This window comes from Eulemur rufifrons, chromosome 29, assembly GCF_041146395.1.
Source record: "Eulemur rufifrons isolate Redbay chromosome 29, OSU_ERuf_1, whole genome shotgun sequence".
NCBI classification, from domain to species: Eukaryota; Metazoa; Chordata; class Mammalia; order Primates; family Lemuridae; genus Eulemur; species Eulemur rufifrons.
The window spans coordinates 26,093,398-26,113,830 of record NC_091011.1 but is presented as its reverse complement, the minus strand read 5'-3'; the positions used below and the strand labels follow the sequence as shown (position 1 = coordinate 26,113,830).

General features: G+C 52.6%; 2 protein-coding genes and 1 long non-coding RNA gene across 3 annotated transcripts; 1 reads left to right on the top strand and 2 right to left on the bottom strand.

Moving 5' to 3' along the window:
• Positions 1-1,054: 1,054 nt before the first annotated feature.
• HOXA11 (homeobox A11) lies at positions 1,055-5,104 on the bottom strand. The gene is made up of 2 exons (XM_069462313.1): positions 4,305-5,104; positions 1,055-2,911 (listed from the first exon to the last, which is right to left on the bottom strand). Exons 1-2 carry the CDS (start codon positions 5,017-5,019, stop codon positions 2,679-2,681), a joined length of 948 nt encoding a protein of 315 aa, XP_069318414.1. The 5' UTR covers positions 5,020-5,104; the 3' UTR covers positions 1,055-2,678.
• Positions 5,105-5,271: 167 nt separating this feature from the next.
• LOC138376909 (uncharacterized) lies at positions 5,272-9,141 on the top strand. The gene is made up of 2 exons (XR_011231759.1): positions 5,272-6,115; positions 8,421-9,141. It is a non-coding gene; the product is annotated as an uncharacterized lncRNA (long non-coding RNA).
• Positions 9,142-14,235: 5,094 nt separating this feature from the next.
• On the bottom strand, positions 14,236-19,881 carry HOXA13 (homeobox A13). The gene is made up of 2 exons (XM_069462281.1): positions 18,952-19,881; positions 14,236-18,247 (listed from the first exon to the last, which is right to left on the bottom strand). The coding sequence occupies exons 1-2, from the start codon at positions 19,865-19,867 to the stop codon at positions 18,003-18,005; spliced, it is 1,161 nt and encodes a 386-aa protein (XP_069318382.1). The 5' UTR covers positions 19,868-19,881; the 3' UTR covers positions 14,236-18,002.
• Positions 19,882-20,433: the final 552 nt, after the last annotated feature.

Sequence of the window (20,433 nt, the reverse complement as noted above, 5' to 3'; positions counted from 1 at the left end):
TTCCAAATATGCAAATTGGCCGGCCTCGGACGGGTTTACGACCACATTGTCACAGCCATCGGAGGATGGGCTTTTATAGGGCTCAGAAATCAAACCCGCGCCCGCCCGCCGCCCGCCCGCGAGCAGTCCTCCTGGCTAGACTCTCTCTAGCAACTTGAGAGACTTTGGTTAATCTTTAACCATCCCAAAGGAAGTCTTTCCCTAAACCCGGGCTTCCCAGCCCGCCCCCTCCCTTCCCCCCAGGAAGGCCCTTGTTCGTCTCTGTGTGTCTGTCTATCAACCTAGACATTCATCTCAGGTCTGTCCCACTCCTCTTTCAGCTCGATTTCCCCAGTCGCGCCAGTTAGACAAACACACAAACAAACAAGAGTAGGGTCTGGGGTCTGGGGCCTCTCTCCAAATGCAAGCCTCTCTGCTGCTCTGGCCCTGCTTGGGTGGTTGCAGAGAGGATGGGGTGGGCAACAAAAGGCTCTGTCCTTTCAGCCCTTCCCCTCAAGGTTATGGGTGATGTCCAAATTTAAGGCAGAAGTTCAAAGGCAGCAAACAAAGAGGAAACCGGCATCCTTTTTACCCAAAGGGAAAAGGCGGCCTCAGCTGGGAGCAGTGGAGAAAGCACCCTGAGAGGATCCAGAGAGTCTGTTCCGCCTTGGTACCCAGACCAGTGTCTCTCTTGCTGAAGGGATCCACAGGGTGCCCCAGAGTGGTTTTCCCTGAGGGTTCCCTGTCCTGACGCCAGCAGGGCTAGCTTGGGGTCAGACCTACTGGCCACCTCAGGTCCCAGGACCGTCTCCAGGGCTCAGGTCAGTGTGAGGGGATGAAGTCTAGGTCCTGAGATGCCCCATCCTTAGGTCCCCACTTCCCATAAGGACATGACCAGCCACCTTGACTTCCTAAGCCTGGTTTATAGTGTAGTTAATTCCTGACTTAGTCTTTGTCTCACCCCTCAGGGACCTGCTTGATAACTTTCCTCTTTACTAGTAAGGGAGTGTTGGGGGGCAGACATTTGGCAGTAAAAGGCTAGCAGGGGGAGAAAGGTCACACCAGGACCTGATATTCAAGTTTCCACTGCCGTTATTTTCCTTATGCCCTGTTGCCTGTACACATGCTTTGACATACACTATAGGTAAGAACCGAGGACAGACCACCACTGCCATTCCATATGGAGTCACCAGACATTTCTTAACACAGGGAGGCAAAGGAGATTCAATGGGAGGGTGCCTAGCTTTCACAGATGAAGTCCCCAGGCCCTGGCAGGCCAAACTGCCTCCAAGCATTTCCCTAACAGTTTCCAAATGTTGCCAGAGATTAACAAGATCATTCCCAATACCCTTCCCACCCCCTCCAGCACTCCAGAGGAAATCAACTAATGGCAAAAAAAAAAAAAAAAAAAAAGTAATCAAACAAAGTTGGTTATGGTTACTTTATTTACAAGTCTTTTGAACACCATCCCTGTATGAAGCGTACATTCAAATATTCTTAGCAGTGAGCGAGTTTAACCATGGAACACTGTAAACAGATAGAGCCTTTAAATATTTTCATCATTTTTTTCCCCTCTACATTGCATCTTTTAAAATTCGCTTTGGTTCCTTCAGGGAAATATATATATAATATAATATTTATCTTTTAAAATAATTCCACATCACTCTCAGGCTCTTGGAAGGTCGCCGGAAGCTTCCAAGTTCAGTTCTGGAGCAAATGAGGGCAGAGTATGGCACTGGAACCGGGTGTTTTGGGGAACTCAAACCCCTCATAGCCATAGCTGGGGACCCGCTGGCCAGGCCCGCTGTTCCGATGCCAGACACCGAGCAAATACAAGCTTCATTAAGTGTGGTGGAGATTTTGCCAAAATGCCGCACTCCACAGGCATTTCCTGCAGAGATCCCGGGGGCCAGCGGCCTGGGCGCAGCCTCTTGGCTTTTCTATGTCTTCCACCCTAAGGAACAGTCCATTCTTTGACCAGGCTTTGGGCCTGAGTGGCAGGCTGGGATGAAGACAGACTCCCCTACCATTTGGTAGAAAGAAAAGCCAGGTGGGCTGCAGGAGTCAGCAGCTAGGAACTGAGGCCTGAGATCTTGTGGTGGGTGGCTAGGAGGAGTGGAAGGACACTAACGGCCACCTGGAACAGATTTCTTTTCCCAGAAGGATTTGCAGCCCTCTCCCACCTCATAGCCACCTCTTAGTCCAGCTGCCTTTCACATTGGCTTTGGAAAGCAGCCTCATTCTGGGCATCTAGGAATCCTCCCCCTTCCTCCTGCCCCTGTCCCCAAGCTGAACTGGGCTTGGAGAATGCACAGCTTCTTGACTCAGGGGTCCTGGGGGTGGGCAGGCTCCCTTTAGGGGGGGCTGGCCTCCAGGGGGCCTGGCAGGGGGCCCAGTTCAGGGTGGAGACCACACCCAGCGTGAAGCTCTGCAGGCTCCAAGAGTGAACCACCAGGGGTCCCAAACCTTTCATTCTAGTTGATGCACAACTCTCAGAATCCAATTATATTAGGAAACAACCACTGAGATCTTAACCAAGAGAGTTCCAGGCCGCCTCCTGAAGGGCTATCTCCGTGTAGCCTCCCCTCTCTTGCACACCTTTTTTCAAAAGTCACCATGTGGCTTGACCTTGTCAAGGGCAAAATCTGCATATTATCTCGTGTATGAAGCCCCCCACCCAATTCCAACCGGCTGGAGCCTTAGAGGAGTGGATTAGCTGAATAGTACTGTAAACGGTCTCTGTTAATTTTTTTTTCCTTCATTCTTCTGTTCTGAAACCAGATTTTGACTTGACGGTCGGTAAGGTTGAGCATGCGGGACAGTTGCAGGCGCTTCTCTTTGTTGATATAGACACTGAAGAAGAACTCCCGCTCCAGCTCTCGGATCTGGTACTTGGTATAGGGGCAGCGCTTTTTGCGGGTGCGTTGGCCACCTGTGGAGGTACAAAGGAGGGGGTGAGCCAGGCATGGGGGCTGCAATCCACCTCAGAGCCCCTAGTTGGGAAGCGCTGGCCACAGGGAGGTGCAGCCCAAGGGCTCTCAAAGCCTCCCCAGGCCCCTACCCTCGGGCTCCCACTGTGGGCTGGGGATGGCTGCAGTGGGAGGTTCAGCTCCAGATAAAAGCCAGCTCCCTAGATAGGCCCCCGGGGAAACTGCTCTCGCTGCCCCTAGAACAGAAAGCAGGGCTTCTCACAGCAACAGGCGAGTTTGCGCCGCGTAAGCCTCTTTGAAAGCAGCGGAGTGGCGGTTACCGGCTGCCTCCCGCCCCGCCAGACTAAACAAACAGCCTCCTGCGGACATTTCACCTTCGAGCACCTGGGCTGCCCGTTCCGAGGCAGTAAAAGCGGCCCCAGTCCCAGTCTTTCCCGGTTGCGGCCGTGACTCGGCCGTCGTTAACATCTGGGGTGGCTGCTGGGTCTTTGTCAGCCTAAGTCCAGGCCACCAGCTCCTACCTCCCCGGCCGGCCTCCTGGCTCCCCCGAGGTGGGGAGGTGGCAGCGGAAATCCCCTACCCTGGGTCTTCGCTGGGCACCACCGCCACACAGCCACTCTGTTCCCTCGGCAGGGCAGGGGTTCTAATTTAGGAAGGGTAGAGGGAAGAGGGGCTTTCCAAAGCTGCGGGCAGGCTCTACGTGCTCCCCCTTAAAATAAAATTAAAAAAAAAAAAAACTACACAAGACAAAAAACTCGCTTTTGACAGATTGAATAACAATTGTGAAAAACATGCCGTGGGACAGAAGGCAGCACGTAATTGCCACCACGCCAGAGGAAAATGGCTTCCTTTGGACAAAAAGGCCAACTTTGGGTTAATTTGTTTCTTTTAATATATTGCTAGAGCTAAGCGGGCTACTTTATCTGTTAAACGCTCTCCTAGCGCCATCGTTAAACAGCGACGCCTTTGAATCCCAGCCGGGACTGGAGTCCCGGCGCAACACATGGCTTTTATAAAAATCTCCGGATTACCTCGCTATCAAAGGCTCCCGGAGCCCTTGCAGGGGGAATTTACAGGCGCCCACCTCCAGCTCCCCAGCCCGGAGCTGGCCCCGAGCGGGGTCGAGCTGCCGGGCTTGGGAGCTGAGAAGGGAAAAAAGGGAAAAGGGGAGTTGTTTTTTTTGCAGGCATGCCTTGGCCGGTGGGTATTTCACGGCCAATTTCAGCACTCGCCACGTGATCCCGCCTTTTATAACAAAGTTTTGTTGGGGGAAACCTAAAGGCCCTTCATAAACCTTATATGCTTATAAAACAGCATATAAAAATTTAACAGCGGTGCTGCGCTAGATTTCCAACTCCCCTTTCATAAAGCGCACGGCGCTGCCTTTATACGTACTGGAGCCGCCGGCCTTGTCCTCAGTGTGGCCGGAAGACGACTCGGGGCTGCTGCTGCTCTCCGGGCGCCGCCGCCGCTCTTTCTCCTCCGCCGCCGCCGCCGCCTCCCGGCAGCCGCCGCCGCCGCTATCCGAACTTGAAGTTGCCGGCGCGCCCGTGGCCGCCGCAGCCGCCGCCGCTGCCGCGGAGGTCGCCGTGGCCGCCGGGGGCCCCTTCTCGGCGCTCTTGTCCCCGGGGTAGTCGGAGGAGGCGAGGTTTTCCGGGGTGCCGTAAGCCGTCTCGAAAAACTGGTCGAAAGCCTGTGGCAGGACGCCGTTCCTGCCCACCGTGCTATAGAAATTGGACGAGACGGCGGGGGTGGGGTGGTGGTAGACGTTGGCCGAGCTCTTGGCCAGCACGTCGCCAGGCACGCCGGCTGCGCTGGGCGCCTGCAGGCAGTCTCTGTGCACGAGCTCCTCCGCGGAGTAGCAGTGGGCCAGATTGCCGCGGGGGTGCCATTTAGTGGCGGGCTCAATGGCGTACTCTCTGAAGGTCACTTCGCGCACGGGTTGGACCTGGGGCAGGTTGGAGGAGTAGGAGTATGTCATTGGGCGCGAAGACGGGGTCTGGGGCAGAAAAGAAGGGAGGCTGGAGAAATCTGGACCCGAGACGTAGTAAGTACAACTTGGCAAATACATGTTAGAGGAGCAGGGACCACGCTCATCAAAATCCATCATTGGGCTACCTTGGGCTCTCCGCAGTAGCCGAGCTTAACATGATTCTCCACTGCAGCTGCCTCTTTGAAGCGGATCCGTGAAGTAGAAATTTGGAGACGTAAGCTGACGTGGAAATCTATCCCCATCCTTAGCAGGGAGGTGCTGGTCATGTGACCCGATGTTGAAATTGACAAGCTGGGAGCTAGTCCGGGCCTTTTTTTCCCCCTTTCCTTTTTTTCCCCTCCCCTCCCTCCCCGGCTTCCTTTCTTTGTAGCCACCTCAGGGGAAGCAACAGATCGTCACTCGGTGTTCTCACCGAAAGCACGTAATCGCCGGTGTAACTCATGTTGGCTGGGGGGCCTCCCGGCGCGCCGCGGAGGCTGGGGTGCGCCCCCATGCCGCACGCTTGTGCTCAATTGCATGGTCTTGGTCCTTAAGTAAGGGCTGTGAGAGCTCAACTGCCCCCCCCCGCCCCCACTCCCCGGGTGGGTGAGGGATGCCCTGGGCTGGGGATGGCCAGGTGGGAGCCCGGCGCTGTGTGGCCTGTGGTCGCGGAGTTGGCTCTCCAGGAGGCTCGCGTTTGCACCCGTTTTTTCTCAGCCCCCCTCCCACAGGCTTGCTCTGGGTCACACCTCCACCTCCGACCATGGCCGGACCCCCTTCGGGGCCAGGGTTCGCAACCGTGGATGTGCCGGCCTCATGGCTTGTCCGATTTGCACGGTGACTTGATTACACGCTCGCATTCATGGTCACTTCCGAAGCGCTTTAGTGCCTTCCGTCCCTAAACCGCCAACAGCCAGGGCGGCTTCTCCCCGCGGTTTGTCAATGATCCGCAGGGCCCGGAAGGGCCTTCGTCTCACCCGGGATCCACTTCTCCCTTCATTTTCCCTGCCTGCCTCCTCACCCCACCCCCCAGCCCTTGGATAAACCTCTTCCTCCTCGCTGCCTACCGGGGTTCGGCGTGACTGGACAGAGACAGAGGCACCGGGGCTGCGCCGCTGCTCACCGGTCCTCCCGCCTGCCTGGTCTTCTGGAGCTGAGGACTCAGGAAACCATGCAACTGGGGCAAGCCTTGGGCTGCTTTAGAGGCGCTGACATCTGAGGAGCCTTCCCCTGGGTATGCTGCACCTTTGTGGGGGGCCACCAGGGTGCTTGTGGAACTCCAGGGCTGTGCGGAGAATGGGGGAGGCAAAGAGGGGTGAGGGTCAAGGAGCTGCGGCTGAGAAAGGAGTATCCCACCTCCTCTCCTTCCTTGCAATAGGAGAGAGTGAAAGCGAGAGATGTGCAGGGCAGAAACTCAGAAAGCTCTGTGCCTTTCCTACTACTCACTCCACAGAAGGAATACAATGCCAAAGAAAAGAGAGGTGCTTCCCAAACTCCCCGCACCGTGGGACCCAAGAATGCCTTGAAAAGGCTAGGTTTGCACCAAGGATAGACAGAAGCCACAGCGGATAGTATGAGCCTAGCTTTCTTGGGAAGAGGAAAGAACGAAATTAAGGCAAAATATGCTCACCATCCTGTAGGATAAAGGAGCAATGTTTGGAAGGAAGTGAAAGAAGGGAGAGAACACAGAGCAGCCAGGGAGGGCCAGGAGCTGAGAGGGGTCTCAGACCTGCGGCCTCCCCAGAACTGTCTTCTTTGAAGGAGCTGGGATGTTGCTGAAGGAAAGTTGAAAAATGAAAAAAGATAACCTTTTCCCTTTCCCCATCCAGGGAACAGCTGAAGGTATTTACATATCTTGGGGAGATTTAGAGTATAAACTCTAAGATCTTTGGTATTTAAGTGTCAACATCGATTTATTTATTTATTGCTGAGCTGACTGTAACTGACTCAATAGCAAATCTAATCATGTATTGCACTGGAAAAGAAATATTCTCATTATGTATTTTCTGCAAATAATGGCCTACCATTGCATTTGAATACCTGCTGTAAATATCAATAATATCGAGTAATTACTCTGTAGTGGAGTAAACTAATTTATTAGCATTAATGTTTATGTGGCTGCCCACCCCACCCCCCTTTACAAGGATTGCTTATCACAAATCAAGCTACTTGGACACACTGGTTTAATGAACTCTTTATTCAAGATTTGCTGCAAGAACTTTCATGCCCCTTGAATCCCTGAGAGCTGAACTTCAAATTATTTGTGCATCTTCAGCTTTGACATATTTGTCCACTGTGGCTCATGCAGAGGGCAGCAGTGGTGCCAAGTGAGAAGGTCTAGTGGGAAGGAAGGTTGTTGGGGAAGGGTAGCATGAGACCTCCTAAAACTAGGAAGCACAATTACAGGATTGCCCTGCAGTGAAAAAGCTTCTGTTTCCAGCAGTGACCAACAAGGCAAAATATTTGTTTCTCCACAGCATCTCTTTCTTGGAGACAGAATATAAAAGGGAGAAGGAGAGGTTTCAAACAGCAGTATTTGAGCCATTCCCTGGCTTGGTTTTGGCTATCCCAAACTCTCCCAGCAGCCCACCCAGTCCTCGCCACCCCTACCCTTGAACAAAAGGAATGCATGAGGGGTTTCAGTGACTTTGCCATAACAAAGGCGCCACCATTGCAGGGCTTGCCCCGCCCCTGGGTGAAGGCAAACAAATTCTTGCACTTGTATTAGGGCTTTTAAGACCATAATTGAACCCGGGGGCGTCTAGGAAAACCGAAAACAGTTCTAGACAGACCTGCGGTTTTATAGCAGTTTTGGCAGTCAACTTCAGCTTGTGGCTGAGCAGACTGGGCCGTGGTGGCCCCGCCAGCGGGGGACTCCAGGCCGCCTCCCCCGGCTACACGCAGTCCGTCTCTTAATTAGATCGGTTTTCCCCTGGTGCCAGGGAGAACGGGTCCCCGCAGAAAGGTCGGTATGAGTGTGTGCGCTGTTCTGCATAACCATTGCCTTCCATGTCCTCCTCCAAGGTCAAATCGAGAGGGTGCCGGCAGGTCTGGATCCCTTGGGTGTCTGTAGGAGACAAAGGCGAATTCCCGAGAAAAGGAGGGAGCAGAGAAAGGCGCTCCGGGAACGGCTGGCAGGGCGACTCCGCAGGCTGCAGGGAAGCGGGGTGCCTGGAGGGACTTGCAGCCTGGAAAGGGGCGTGTGGGGGCGCTGCCGTGAAGATGGATGAGGAAAAAGGCTTTTGATATCAGTAGAAGGGAAAAAGCGTGGAGCGGCTGAAAGCTTTTAGTTCCCCAGCAGGAACAGCCGGGGGTGCTCAGATGCCCAAGGCTGCGCAATGTTCCCAGCTTTGCTCGCTCCTGCCTCTCTTGCGCGGAATATACTGGCGGTGTAAGTATTTCTCCAGGCAGGCGGCCGGGGTAAGGGATGGGCTCAGCTCTGAGGATCAGACCAAATCTTGGGGAAGAAGGTGAGTCAGAGCTTCAGGTCCTTGGTTTGACTTTGCTCTGAGCCTATAATCGACTGTTCCGCTTTGCAGGAGGTCCAACAGCCAAGCTGAGCCCACCGTGCTCTGAGAAAAACGCGGCCGGGGTTAAGGCCGCCCCGGAAGGCCAAGTCCGAGTTCCATTTCTTGAAGAGGCCGCAGCAGGCAAGGCTGTGACATTGGCCCTGGCCACTGGTTTCCCATGAGCTGTTCTTTCTCAGGAGCTCCACAGCGCGGGGGCCATCTCCAGAAAACTATCTTCAGCGTGTATTTCCTTTTATCGTCAACCCGGAGCCCCACGGCGGCTAATACAAGAGGCCAAAAATTTTTGGAGGAAGAAAAACAAAGGCAGGAAGTGGCGGCGGCCTGACGGTGCGTGTGTGTCTGTGGAGAAGGGAGAGAAGGGAGGGAGCCGGTTCAATCTCTTCTTGTTTTTCCTAACTTCAAGGTCCAGCCAGCCCTCCGCAGGGCCGGCCCCGTCGCTCCCCGCGCAGCGTTTAGAGGTGGCCACCCGGAGAGGAGAAGGCCGGCGCCCGCGCCAGCCTTGTCAGGCGGAAACGGCTAACAAGGAGATTTGGTTAGCAAAACAGACCAAGCCTTTCCGAGGCTTCGTCTGACTCGGCCCTAAAGGTTGGGGGGGGGGGGGAGGGTTGTGCAGCACCTCCTGGACCCTCCTCGGCCGGTTGAGTACGCCCAGGCGGGACGATGATCCTTGAGTCTTGCGCTCCACCCGCTTTACTAGGCAGAATATTGGAATAAAGTGTGTCCAGGCGCCTTTGCCGCGTCCGCTTCTTCTTGCAGCCGGAGGAGGGGTCGAGGGCAGCAGCGGGAGGGCGCCGGCTGGCGGTGCCCCGGCAGGGTGGCCTGAGCCCGGTCAGTGCACCCCGGGTGATGTGAGGCCTGGTCACCGCGGTTGTTGTACCCGGGGAGTTTCCAGCAGTCATTCAAGGGACATGAGCTGCAAGGATAGTCACTTGATAGGCAGCTTAACACCCTCTCGCTCCAAGGGAGTATAGAGCTGGGTGGCAGGGAGCATCTCCAGACTCCAAGTGTCCAAGCCCCAACTGGAGAAACTGCTAGATTTCCCTCTTTTCTCCTTGGGACTGGCTTGGGAGGCAGCAGCTCCTTTTCCCTCAAATCTGGGAATTCGAAGTCCCCAGTGTTTGCACTTGCAGTCCTTTGAATGCTCAGCGTGTGGTCCATAGTGTGAATGCCAATGCCAAGCTGCTCCCACCTGCCACAGTTCCTTTCCAAGCCAGTCCTGTGCCCCTGCAGCCTCCTGCTCCCCTGTCTCCTGCTCTGCCTCTTTCCAGCTAGTGTCACCTTCTGTGGCCTCCTGTCTCATCTGATGCCTCCTTAGGCTGAGCAAGAACTGAGGTGCCACTGGAGGGCACCCAATACACAGGCACAGAGGAAGGATGTTAGGTTTCTGACTCTTCCCCCAATTCGGGCCTCCATCAGAGCCTGAACCGGGTCTCCCACCTCCTTTGGTATACTCCCTCTCAAAGCCCCACCATGTCTGGCTTCTCTCCCTCCTTCTCTCCCCCTTCCCAACATTTACTCCTCTTCTGTGGACCCAGCTCCTGCTTTTCTAGGCCGGGAAATCCTGATGGTAGCTGGTCTGGGAGGAGGTGGGCCCACCTGACAGACCAAATCTCATTCTCAGACATCAAGAGTTTCTCAGTGCATTGCTTAGGGTGCCATCAATATTTTGCCTCTTCTTGCTTGCCTGAACCCTTATTTTCCTCTGTCCACAACTGTCATACTGTTTCTAGAACGCTACATACAAGACTATTTCAACCCTGGTGACCATATTGCACACAGGTGCAAGAGTTGGCTGGGAGGCCCTGGGTGAAAACAGCCACAGTCCTTCCTGGTGTTGGAGGCCAGGTCTGCATTTGGGGCCTCACCCCTCCTAAATAGGAGGTTTCCTGCGGGGTACATCTGTCTTCCATGGTGAGCTGGGGAGGTGAGTTGTCTCAGATGGCCCAGGAGATATGCCAGTGTTTGTTCTCAGGGAATGGTTTACCGGCAGATCATGCCCAATCCATCACATTTGCAGGTGCTACCTAGAGGCAGCACTGAGTCTTCCATAAAATATCAAGAGATCACCTATATTGCTACCAGGTGGAGACAAGAGTTAATTTGTCCCTTTATCAAGGCACCCTCCCACCCCCAAGCTCCCCTACACTTCCTTAATGCACAGGAACAGGTAATATCTTGAACTTGACCTCATGGTTAGTACTTGGTCTGACTAGCAAGTTTAATCATTCTATAATGCCCCTAAACATTTGAAGAAGTCCATATCTTTTCCCCAGGGATGGGGGGGACATAGGACTCAGCTCAGGGTCTCAAGTGCCCATTAGTAGTGGATTCCAAACATGGGAGAAAAGATGTTTCCTTGCTTTGAGGAGAACTATTTTTACTTTTATTGATGCGGACTCACTGCAGATTTTATTTTTTCCTACAGAATGGGAACAAATGGCTTGGGGGGATCTTTGAAGGGTGAAGCCCTGGTTCTCAGTATCCACCTTCCATTCCCCCTGCAGCTTTAGCCCAAATGGGTTTCCCCAGCACAGCGTGCCTGAAATAAAGAGGACAAAAGAGCGTGGCTCAACCAGAAGATTGGCTCTGGTCCTTGGGTCTCAGTCCCCACAGCTGTGGCTCAGAGGAGTCCCACCCTCATACCTCAAACTCCAACTCCTTCCTAGGGCAGGCAGCTCCATTTCCACTCAGGGCCACTGGTGGGTCACATACAAGACTTGAGAAAAGCCCCTGCCCCATCCAGCCCTGCCCAAGGAGCCTCTCCTACTTGCCCTTCCAGGCAGTTCTGCAATGGTAGCCATTTACAGACAACCCATCTAGATATCTGCCCCCATCGTCCAGCCCACCCATGCAGCCCTAGGCATAAAACCCAGATTTTCTGTCTTCCATGAAAATAAGTCATTTGCAGGTCCTTTTTGGTTCACCTGGAGAGAGAGGCTCAGTGGCAGATCAGGCTTAAGCTATTTGTTTACGGAGAGGCCTGATGCTCTGACCTACTTGCCAAAGCAGGCTGTGGACAGAGGATAGGGGGCTCCCTCCCCGTGGAGCACAGTGAGGATTCTTGGGGCCAGGGGTTTTGGCAGAGTGCACCTCACTTCTCAGTGCCTAGTTTTAGGCTAGAGAAGAGCATTAAAGGCCTGCCACGCACTGAAGGAGGGGGCTTGGACTCAGGTACCTCAGGAGAGGCTCCCCAGTAGCATCTTGGCTCCTCTATCCAATTCCCAGCCAGGCCAACCCTGCCCGGCCTCTTGTTCCTACCAGGACCGAGAACTCCGATCCATCCACGTCCTCTCCCCTGGGCTTGCAGGCGTTCCCTCTCGCCCCGGCTAGGCCTCCGCGGGCTCCGAAGTCTCCTGGGCTGGGGTGGACCCCGCTCTTCTGGGACCGGGACATAGCCTGGGTCACCCCTGGCTTCGGGGATTCCTTTCCAACAAGGCTGGGGCTGGGAGAGTTGGAAAACAAGAAAGAAGCCCTGCCTCCCGTGCAGGAGCCCGGGCTACCAGAACCGGATTGCGGCAGGAGTGACGACCCAGCCAACTGCGCCTCCTGCGCCTTCCTGCGGCGGCAGCTGTGCCGCGACCGGCCCTGACCATGGAGGCTGCTGTGGAGCGGAGGACTTGACCTTTACTGCGCAAGAGGAGGGCGCTCTCTGAGCCGCAGGGAGGGGGACGCTGCTCTCTCCAGCCTCTTCCACCCAATAGCAGCCGGGACAACCCACGCATGCTGCGCCGCTCACCCCCATTCCCCCCTCCATTTTGTGCAGTGTCCGCTGGCCCGCGGCGGGAAACAAAGCCCCCAACACTGCTCTCACCACCTTTTTTTGCGAGCTCCTGTGCCCATTCCCCACAGGTCAGAAGGCTCAGAGCTAAAGCCAAGCAGTCTAAGGCCCTCTCCAGAGCCCTTCTCTCGCCTGACCCCAGCTGCCCTCAGCCAGCGCCCGGGTACTACTCTGGATACTACTCCTGGCACCTGCCGGTGCCAAGTTCCCGTGCGCGGGGTCCTGGCCTCGGGCTGCGGGCGGCGCTGGGCCTACCGCCGGGCCGAGCCGAGCGCCGCACAGGCGCAGGGCGCAGCGAGGCCAAGGCTGCCTCCCCGCCCCGGCAGAGGACGCTGCTGGCCGGAGCGCCCGGATTCGGCTTCTCGGATCCACAACGTGGCCCTGTGTGCCCAGCTCGCATCGCGATCTCATCCCAGCCCGCAGCTCCGAGCTCAGAAAGCGGAAGTATTTGGTAGAGAAAAACACGATTTCTTTTCAGCCCGTCTCAAAACCCCTTTTAGAGAAAATGCTCCTGTCAAGTTTTATTTCCCGTTGCAAACCACCTTCCACGCTGCCAAGAATTAAGGCCGGGAGAGATTAAATACCCGATTATTCTCTTGGGGAGGGAGGGGCGGGGCGGAGAAGGGGGCACCCGCACAAAACATTTGCTTGAATCGGCTTCTCCTCATCAAATAGCGCCTGGAGAGCCCCGCGAAGGCCCGCTCGGCCTGTGTGACATTAGCCTGCTGCGGGGAGACTCGCGCGCAAGGTCCCCGGCCTGGCCCTCGGGGTTCCACTGCCTTAACCTCCGCCTACGGTCCTGCCACAGGCCCCCCACCGGCCCACGAACCGTCGGAGCCAGGCCGGCTCTGTAAGCGTCTGAGCCTCCATTTTGAGTAGGGGGGTTCCCGTAGAAGCGTGCAGGATTTGGGGCCGCGCCTCTGTCCCCGAGGGCCGCGACATCAGCCGGCTCTCTGAGTCCACAGCCGCGCTTCTCCCACTCATCCACAGCCCTTCACCTGGAGGAGGCCGCGCTGCCTCAGAAGCGCTCGAAAAGGTTTGAAAATCTCTTGAGACGCCGTCGTGATTATTTCTGCCGGGTAGATCCAGCTCTTCAGCGGCGCCAAAGCCGGGCAGAAATGAAATCAACTGTGGCAAGGCCTTGGCTGCTTTCATGAAGGAAATTTTCTGCTCCACTGTCTTTTTTGCTTCCCTTTAAAATAAAATTTAAAAATAACAAGCACCTCTCAGGCATTCATCGGAGCTAGGTAGATGCGCAGGGTTGAGTGGGTATTTTCATAAAGAATGAAGCCGGTTGTTATTTACCCGGCGGCCGAGCAAATGAAAACTTAATTAGCATTAGCGTGCCTGTCCTAAAATCTAGACATAAATTTCCCCAGGCCTTTTGGACAATGCTACATCTTTGCTTATGAAAAATGGGATGCGAGCAACTCGCTGCACATTTCTCTGATTCTCCAGGTCTTGGTCTGCTGACACCCATTCAATCAAGTTTAAAGGAATGCGCATAAATCAGCAAGCCCCTAGCGTCATCCCAGTAGAGGTCCGCAAATCCAGAAGGGCGCCTCTCAACCCACCGGGTCTGGGGATTAGCAGTCCCGGGCAACCTCGGTCTCCGCTCCTAAACTCGGAAATTTCCAGAAGGGAAACACGGCCGCGCATCTTCACTAAACCCTCTAAATACAAGCAGCAAAGTGCAATCTTCACATTTATATATTATACACCGAAATCTGTGCCGTTAACGATCCGCACACAAATACCCTCAGCTGAATTTCGCTGCCTTGTAGTGAATTTTTAAGAAAACATTGCAATTAGTCTGGATTTTTCAAATGAACATTTCCCCCTTTTCTTTAACATTTTTTCCTTTCTCTTTCTGTAAAAAAATTAAATAAAAATAGAAGAATTTAAATGGGTGGTATCAGCTCTATATCAGGCATAAATGGTAGTGAAATGTACAGTGACTTTTACAATCATCCACTTAAAATAACTTAATAAATTTGACAGTACCAACAGCAGATGGGAGAAGTAGGGTTTTTTTTTTTTTTTTTGAAGTCCCATATTTACAATTTTTTATTCAGCAAGTTTCCTTTGTGGAAAGAGAAATACTTGACTCAGGTTTTCAACAACACTATCCATGGATACAGTGTCTGATTGAAAAATATTCCTATTTTTCAAGAGGTGGCTGGTGTCCTGGATATCTCTTTTCTAAAGGTTTTAGACTGATTGCTCTCTGGGCATTAGGGAACCATCATAATCCATGCCCACCTCAAGTTATCTGGTAGATTCAGGGACATTTTAAATAAGAAAGAGTTTAGCCAATATTGACACTATCAACAACTATTTTAGAACTGGAAGAAGAAAAAAAAAATCCTGAAATATCTTGTCATTACAGTTTCAAAAACTGGAGAGAGAAAGAAAGAAGGTTACTACTTTACCCAGGGTTCCTGCAGTGGTGATGGCTTTCGAAAGGGGTGGTATTCCGGCAGAGCTGCTGTTGGCCTCCTTCCTAGGCCTGAGGCTCAGAATATTTCTTACATCTAAAGAAAAATATCCCCGTCAACAGAAGAGTCCCCTTTGGAGCTGTTCTTAAACACACAGTTTGATTCAGCTTTGAGGGGATTTTCCACCACTTTAAACATTTTGGGAGAAAGTTGTTACTTTGGCTTGATGGCAGCTTATTTAGAAATGGAGAGCCGTGGAACAAGATGTGGGGAGGTGGGTCTGAAGCAGCATTTTTCATTTGTTTCCACAAGTGGATCGAAAAATCCTCAGGGCAACAAAATGTGATTGCATTTCACAAGACCATTCGACATATGTGTTTCAAGACCAGCCTGTTTTTGAGACAGCTTTAGAGACTCTTTCCATAATTCTCCATGTATAAAGAAGCTCTAAGTCTTCAGGTGAGGTTCCGTCAGCCAGATTTGTAACCAACCAATATTATTTTCCATAAAATGATGGATCTGGTTCTTCCATTCACTATTACTTTCCTCCAACATAAAGTTAACCTGCACCTCAAAATTCTGCATCTGAAGGCTACTGGTTCTGCCAACATTTTAATACATCTGTGTATAGCAGGGGATTTGACAAAAACACATTACCCAATGTGTATATTAAATATATAAACATATGTACTCTTTATGAGTCTGTATACAGCACCGATATGTTATTAGGGGTCAACAGTAGATATAATATTATTATAGTTTTATGGTGGCTGTTAATATTAAACATTTATTTCTCCCACAAATCAAATGGCAGATTCACAAGCATCAACATAAGATTGCACACCACCCTGGAGTAGCCCTCAGCTCTGAGCTCTCCGGAATAACTCTCCTTCTACAGCTACATTATGGTCATTTTGTAGATACAAGATATTTAAGTTCTCCTTACTGACCTCTAAAGAGGTGGGTTTCTTTGAATTTCTGAAATGTAACTCTAGAACTCTAGAGTTAGCAAGGTTCTGAAACTTTTTATTTGCTGTAAAGACTCCCCAATAGCTGTAATTAGGGTGGTAGACCACCTTGGAGGGTGAAGGCTAAGAAAGAATGGTTTTTTAAGAAGACTGTAGACTGTAACAAAAATGTACAGTTTTAAAGCAGATCTGTAGAAATCTGATGCAGAGTAAGCCACTGTGAACACAAATCAAACTTGGCCACTAAAGGAAAGGAGCAAAGCTTCATCATGTAAAGTACATTTTGTACCTCAACTCTAGAAATCACCTTAAATTACAATATCTTGGGTCATCAGCCATTAATGGTATATCTGTACAGATTCTACAAATATATATACAAGAACACACAAGCACTAATATGCAAATGTATACATGTATACAAATATGATATATATTCACATATATACAGGCACATGTATAATTTACATATATTCAAATTTGCTCTATCTGCAGCCAAAGAAATTAGTATTAAATCTGTAAAATGAGTCAAGGAGGTAAGAGCTCTTGAGTCCCATGAAGTTGAAGAATTACAAGGAGGCTTGTCAACGCGAGGTGGCGCCCTTGATCTACTAATCCAGCCCAGGCCAATTCATGAGCTGTCAAAAGTCAAGGTCACAAATTGTCTTTTTTCGTCAAGGTCAAGGTTTAAGGCCTTTCGTAGTCCTGTCATTTCAACAAATATCAAAACCTGCCCTCTCAGACCCATGCAGACCCAACAGCAGATTTTAAAATACGGCAGCCTAGGCATTGCTGATACAAACAACTGGTTTTCATTTTCCACAGGGAGCCTGGGAATTTATACTATCTCTTCCTCATTTCTTTTTTCTCCCTTTCAGAATGTCTGACACTTTAATCTCCTTGAAGCCCTTATCATTTAAAGGATTTCAGTTATACGGGATTTCTCCCTTTAATTAAAATTTTTGTACCAAGAAAAAAAGAAAGCTGTAATAGAAAAGAATGGTCCTTGGTTTATATAAGACAAACCTGCTCCTTTTCTTTCTGTGCAGTGCATGTTTAGCATAGGAAAGTAATAAGTATTTCCTTCAGATTTTAATAGCTGTGACTATTTTTATTAACAGAATTAATACCAATATCACTATCTACAGGTTTAAGATTTTTTTTTTCATTTTTAGTAGAAATATTTTAAAAGTAGGTGCACAAATACATTTTCACAGTGTGCTGAATGTTTTTATTTACAAGATATCATTTTATAGTGATTAGGAACAAAACGAATGTGCTGGTTGAAATAACTGCTTAATTAAAAATGTGCTGAGAAGTGAATCCCTAATCTTTCTAATGCAGTCTGATAACACAATAAACAAGGAAAAATACTAATCCCTTAATAGATCAAAATAAAGAATGTCGATATCTAAATGTTTTGAGGAAATAGATGTTCGTGGAGTTTTATAAAAAATAAGAAAGGAAAATGATTTCTCCAGTAAAATTGGTTAGCAAATGTTGGGAAATGCCAATTTAAGTGAAAAAAAAAAAAGAATTGTGTTTAAACCAAAGTCCACGTTCAGGTGGGACCCCCTGGGAGATCTGACATAATGTGAATCCTGTGGCTCATGTGATGATTTAAACATTTATAAAAAAGATACCAAGTCCTTTGGAAAATAACTGATATGGGGCAGTAAATATAGTCCAAATGCCACAAAATATGCTTGTTATAAGCAATTAAAAATTATTCTCAGAAGGACATTAACAACCCCCGTTTCCCTTGTAGCCTCAAAGGTTCAGATGTTTGTTTTTACTACCAAGACAAATGATCCTCGGAAGAGCTTTCTCTCCCTTTCTTCCTTCATAGCAAATAGTCCAAAATCATTATTGCAGTACCTTCTCTTTCCCCCTCTAAATCTATACATAGAACATTTTGCAGGACATACAATAGTAGGAATTTCACTAAGATTTACCTGAGCAGGCACTTAACATGCAAAGGGAATGGCAACCTAAGGACAAGCAGATGTTTCCAACCGCCTCTTGCTTTTGTAACCAACTTTTAGGTTTTTACCACCTAACACAATGTCCTAAAATATAACAGTCACATAAATACTTACAAGATTTCAGTAACTGCGTAACTTATTTGAAATTGCGTATTTGGGGGTTGACGTTTGACTAGAATTTGTCACTTAACGGGCTGGTGGGGTTGGCGGGAGAGTTGGCAGTCTTTACCGTTTCATAAAGTTTTAAAACAGTTGTAGATTCCACTAAAGAGAAAGAGTTCTCCCTTAGGAGAGCAAAATGTCAGTATCTTTCTTTATCTTTCCCATTCTTCAATTATTATTTAACATTATTTTCATAATCTGAGCAAAGCAACGAGTTCTGAAGCATTTCTTCAAGTTGCTTTCTTGCTCCATTTTTTAATCCATTAACTAGTGGTCTTCAGTTTGTTGATGACTTTTTTCTCTTTAACCCTCCTGTTTTGGAACCAGATTGTGACCTGCCGCTCGGAGAGGTTCGTGGTGGCTGATATCCTCCTCCGTTTGTCCTTGGTAATGAATTTGTTCGTGGCGTATTCCCGTTCCAGTTCTTTTAATTGAACCTTGGTGTAAGGCACGCGCTTCTTTCTCCCCCTCCTATAGGAGCTGGCGTCCGAAGGATGGGAGACCACGTCTGGAAGATAGGGGAGAAGGCAAGTTACTCAGGGATCCAACCCCGGCCAGGACATAGGCGACAGCTCAATCTGAGCCACCCGCCTTGCAGGGCCCGGCTGCTCTTTGCCACGCACTGTACAATCCGGCCTTCTGCCAAAGCCTGGAGGGTCAGGGGGAAGGTGATTAGTTCTGCACTGAAATGAAATCGCCCAGGGTTCCAGTGACTACCCTAACCAAGCCATCCAGCACGAATAGCGCACTGGCTTCGTGCGATTTCCTGGCCCAGCGGCCCACACCTTAGCGCCTGGCTCAAGGTACACCACTTCCATGTCTGGCTCCTTTCCGTGTGCCCCAGCCCCAACACTCGATGCCTCAACACTGAAGCCATTTTTGAGAGAATGAATAGGGTGGGCCAATTTGGGGAGCCGTTTTCAGGTCAATTTCTCATCTTCAAGTCGGTGTCAAGAGCTAGGGAGGGCGGGGCGCAGAGGGAGAAGGAAGCTAGTTGGGGGTCCCCACAAGCTCCCTCCCAGCCACCCTTCACCCAGGGAGGGCCAGGGGCCAGCTCAACTCAGGCCAGCAGAGATCGGGCTCCCAGCGGTGCAGCGCCGCTAAGGAAGACCAGGAAGAGAGCAAAGGGGCACCCGGGTGATCCCGGGTGCGAGCGGAGGAGAAGCTGGAGAAGAGCCGGAAGACCAGGGCTGGGAAGAAGGCGCCATTTACCGGGCAGAGTGGACTTCCAGAGGTGGGGAGGCTGCGCCTGCTCTTTGGGGCAGTACATTTGGCCGTTCCAGCCATTGGGCAGCGCCCAGGGCTGGTAGCTTTCCATGGGAAGACCCAGGGGCTCGTGGCGCGACTCGCCGGGGCCCCCGAGGCCCGGCACCACCGGCATATCCAGGTAGCCAGGCACAGGCTGATGGTGGTGATAAGGCCCGGTTGCGTAGCCCTGGTAGAAGGCGAACTCCTTAGCGCGGGAGCTGAACTCCTCGGCCGCTGGGCCGGCGGTATCCATGTACTTGTCTGCGAAGGCGGCGGCGGCGGCCGAGGCGGGCTGCGCGCACGACTTGATGGCGTTGGGGTGCGGGCCCATGCGGGCGCACGGGTAGTAGCCGCTGCCAAAATAGCCATAGGGCAGCGCTGCGGGCCCCGACGAGCTCTGCGCCGCTGCCGAGCACGGGCTGCATTGCTTGGCGGCCTCAGCGCCCGCCGGGCCAGCCGGGCCGGGGCCTCCCGAGGACGACGCGGCGGCGGCGGCAGCGGCGGCGGCAGCAGCGGCGGCAGCAGCGGCGGCGGCCGACGGGGGCGCCTCCCCCGGCGCGCTGCTGTAGGCGGCCGCTGCGCCGGGCGCCAGGGGCGCCGGGTGCGCCATCAGGTTGCGGCACTGGTTGGCCGCGGCCGCCGCCGCCGCAGCGGCCGCCGCCGCCACCGAAAAGTTGCCCCCTGCCGCCGCGGCCGCCGGGTGGGGGAAGCCCCCGCCCCCGGCCCCGGCCGCTGCCGCCGCTGCCGCCGCTGCCGCCGCCGCCGCCGCCCCTTCCATGTTCTTGTTGAGCTCGTCGGCCACCAGGCCGCCGCCGTTGTCGTAGAGAAACATGACGGTGGGCTCGATCCAGCGGGGGTGGAGGAGCACGGAGGCTGTCATAGCCCGAGCCGCATGGAGAAGACCCCAGTGGCGCTGTTTTAAAAAGCCCCCAAGAAGTGAAGAGCGCGCGGCGCGGGGCCGGGGCCCGAGCGAGGGGGGCGGATCGCGCCCCGCGGGGTCGCGCCAGGCGGCCGCCCATTGGCCCGCCCCCCCTGCTCCGCCCACGGCGTATGCAAAGCGGGCGGTTCCAACCCTGGCTCTGCGCTGTGCACCCGCGGTCCCCGCCACGGCCCGCGCTGTCCCCACCGCTAGCGCCAGCAGCGCGGCCGCGCACTGTTCACCCAAGGGAGAGGCGGGGGACGCGGGAGGGTGGGGGCAGAGCATCGTGCGGGTGGGGCATGGAGGGAAGGGCGGGCCCCCGCTCAGCCCCCCTTTCTTTACCTTATCCCGGCGGAGCCCAGACCAGCGCAACGAGGCGGGGAGGGGAGGTGGGTGCGCCGTTGGGTTGCGACCTGAGGCGGCGGGGACAGGTCAGGGAAATATGCTGGCGGCCAGAGATGGGAAAGTGGCGAGGACGGGACCAGCCTAGCTCAGGATGGGTGTTTATTGGGGCCTCTGGGGCTGTT

Coding starts and splice junctions, on each gene's coding strand:
- HOXA13 (XM_069462281.1), bottom strand. CDS start 19,867: ATGACAGCCTCCGTGCTCCTCCACCCCCGCTGGATCGAGCCCACCGTC. Junction 18,248..18,951: donor CTGGAAGTCCACTCTGCCCG/GTAAATGGCGCC, acceptor CCTATCTTCCAG/ACGTGGTCTCCCATCCTTCG.
- HOXA11 (XM_069462313.1), bottom strand. CDS start 5,019: ATGATGGATTTTGATGAGCGTGGTCCCTGCTCCTCTAACATGTATTTG. Junction 2,912..4,304: donor GGACAAGGCCGGCGGCTCCA/GTACGTATAAAG, acceptor GTACCTCCACAG/GTGGCCAACGCACCCGCAAA.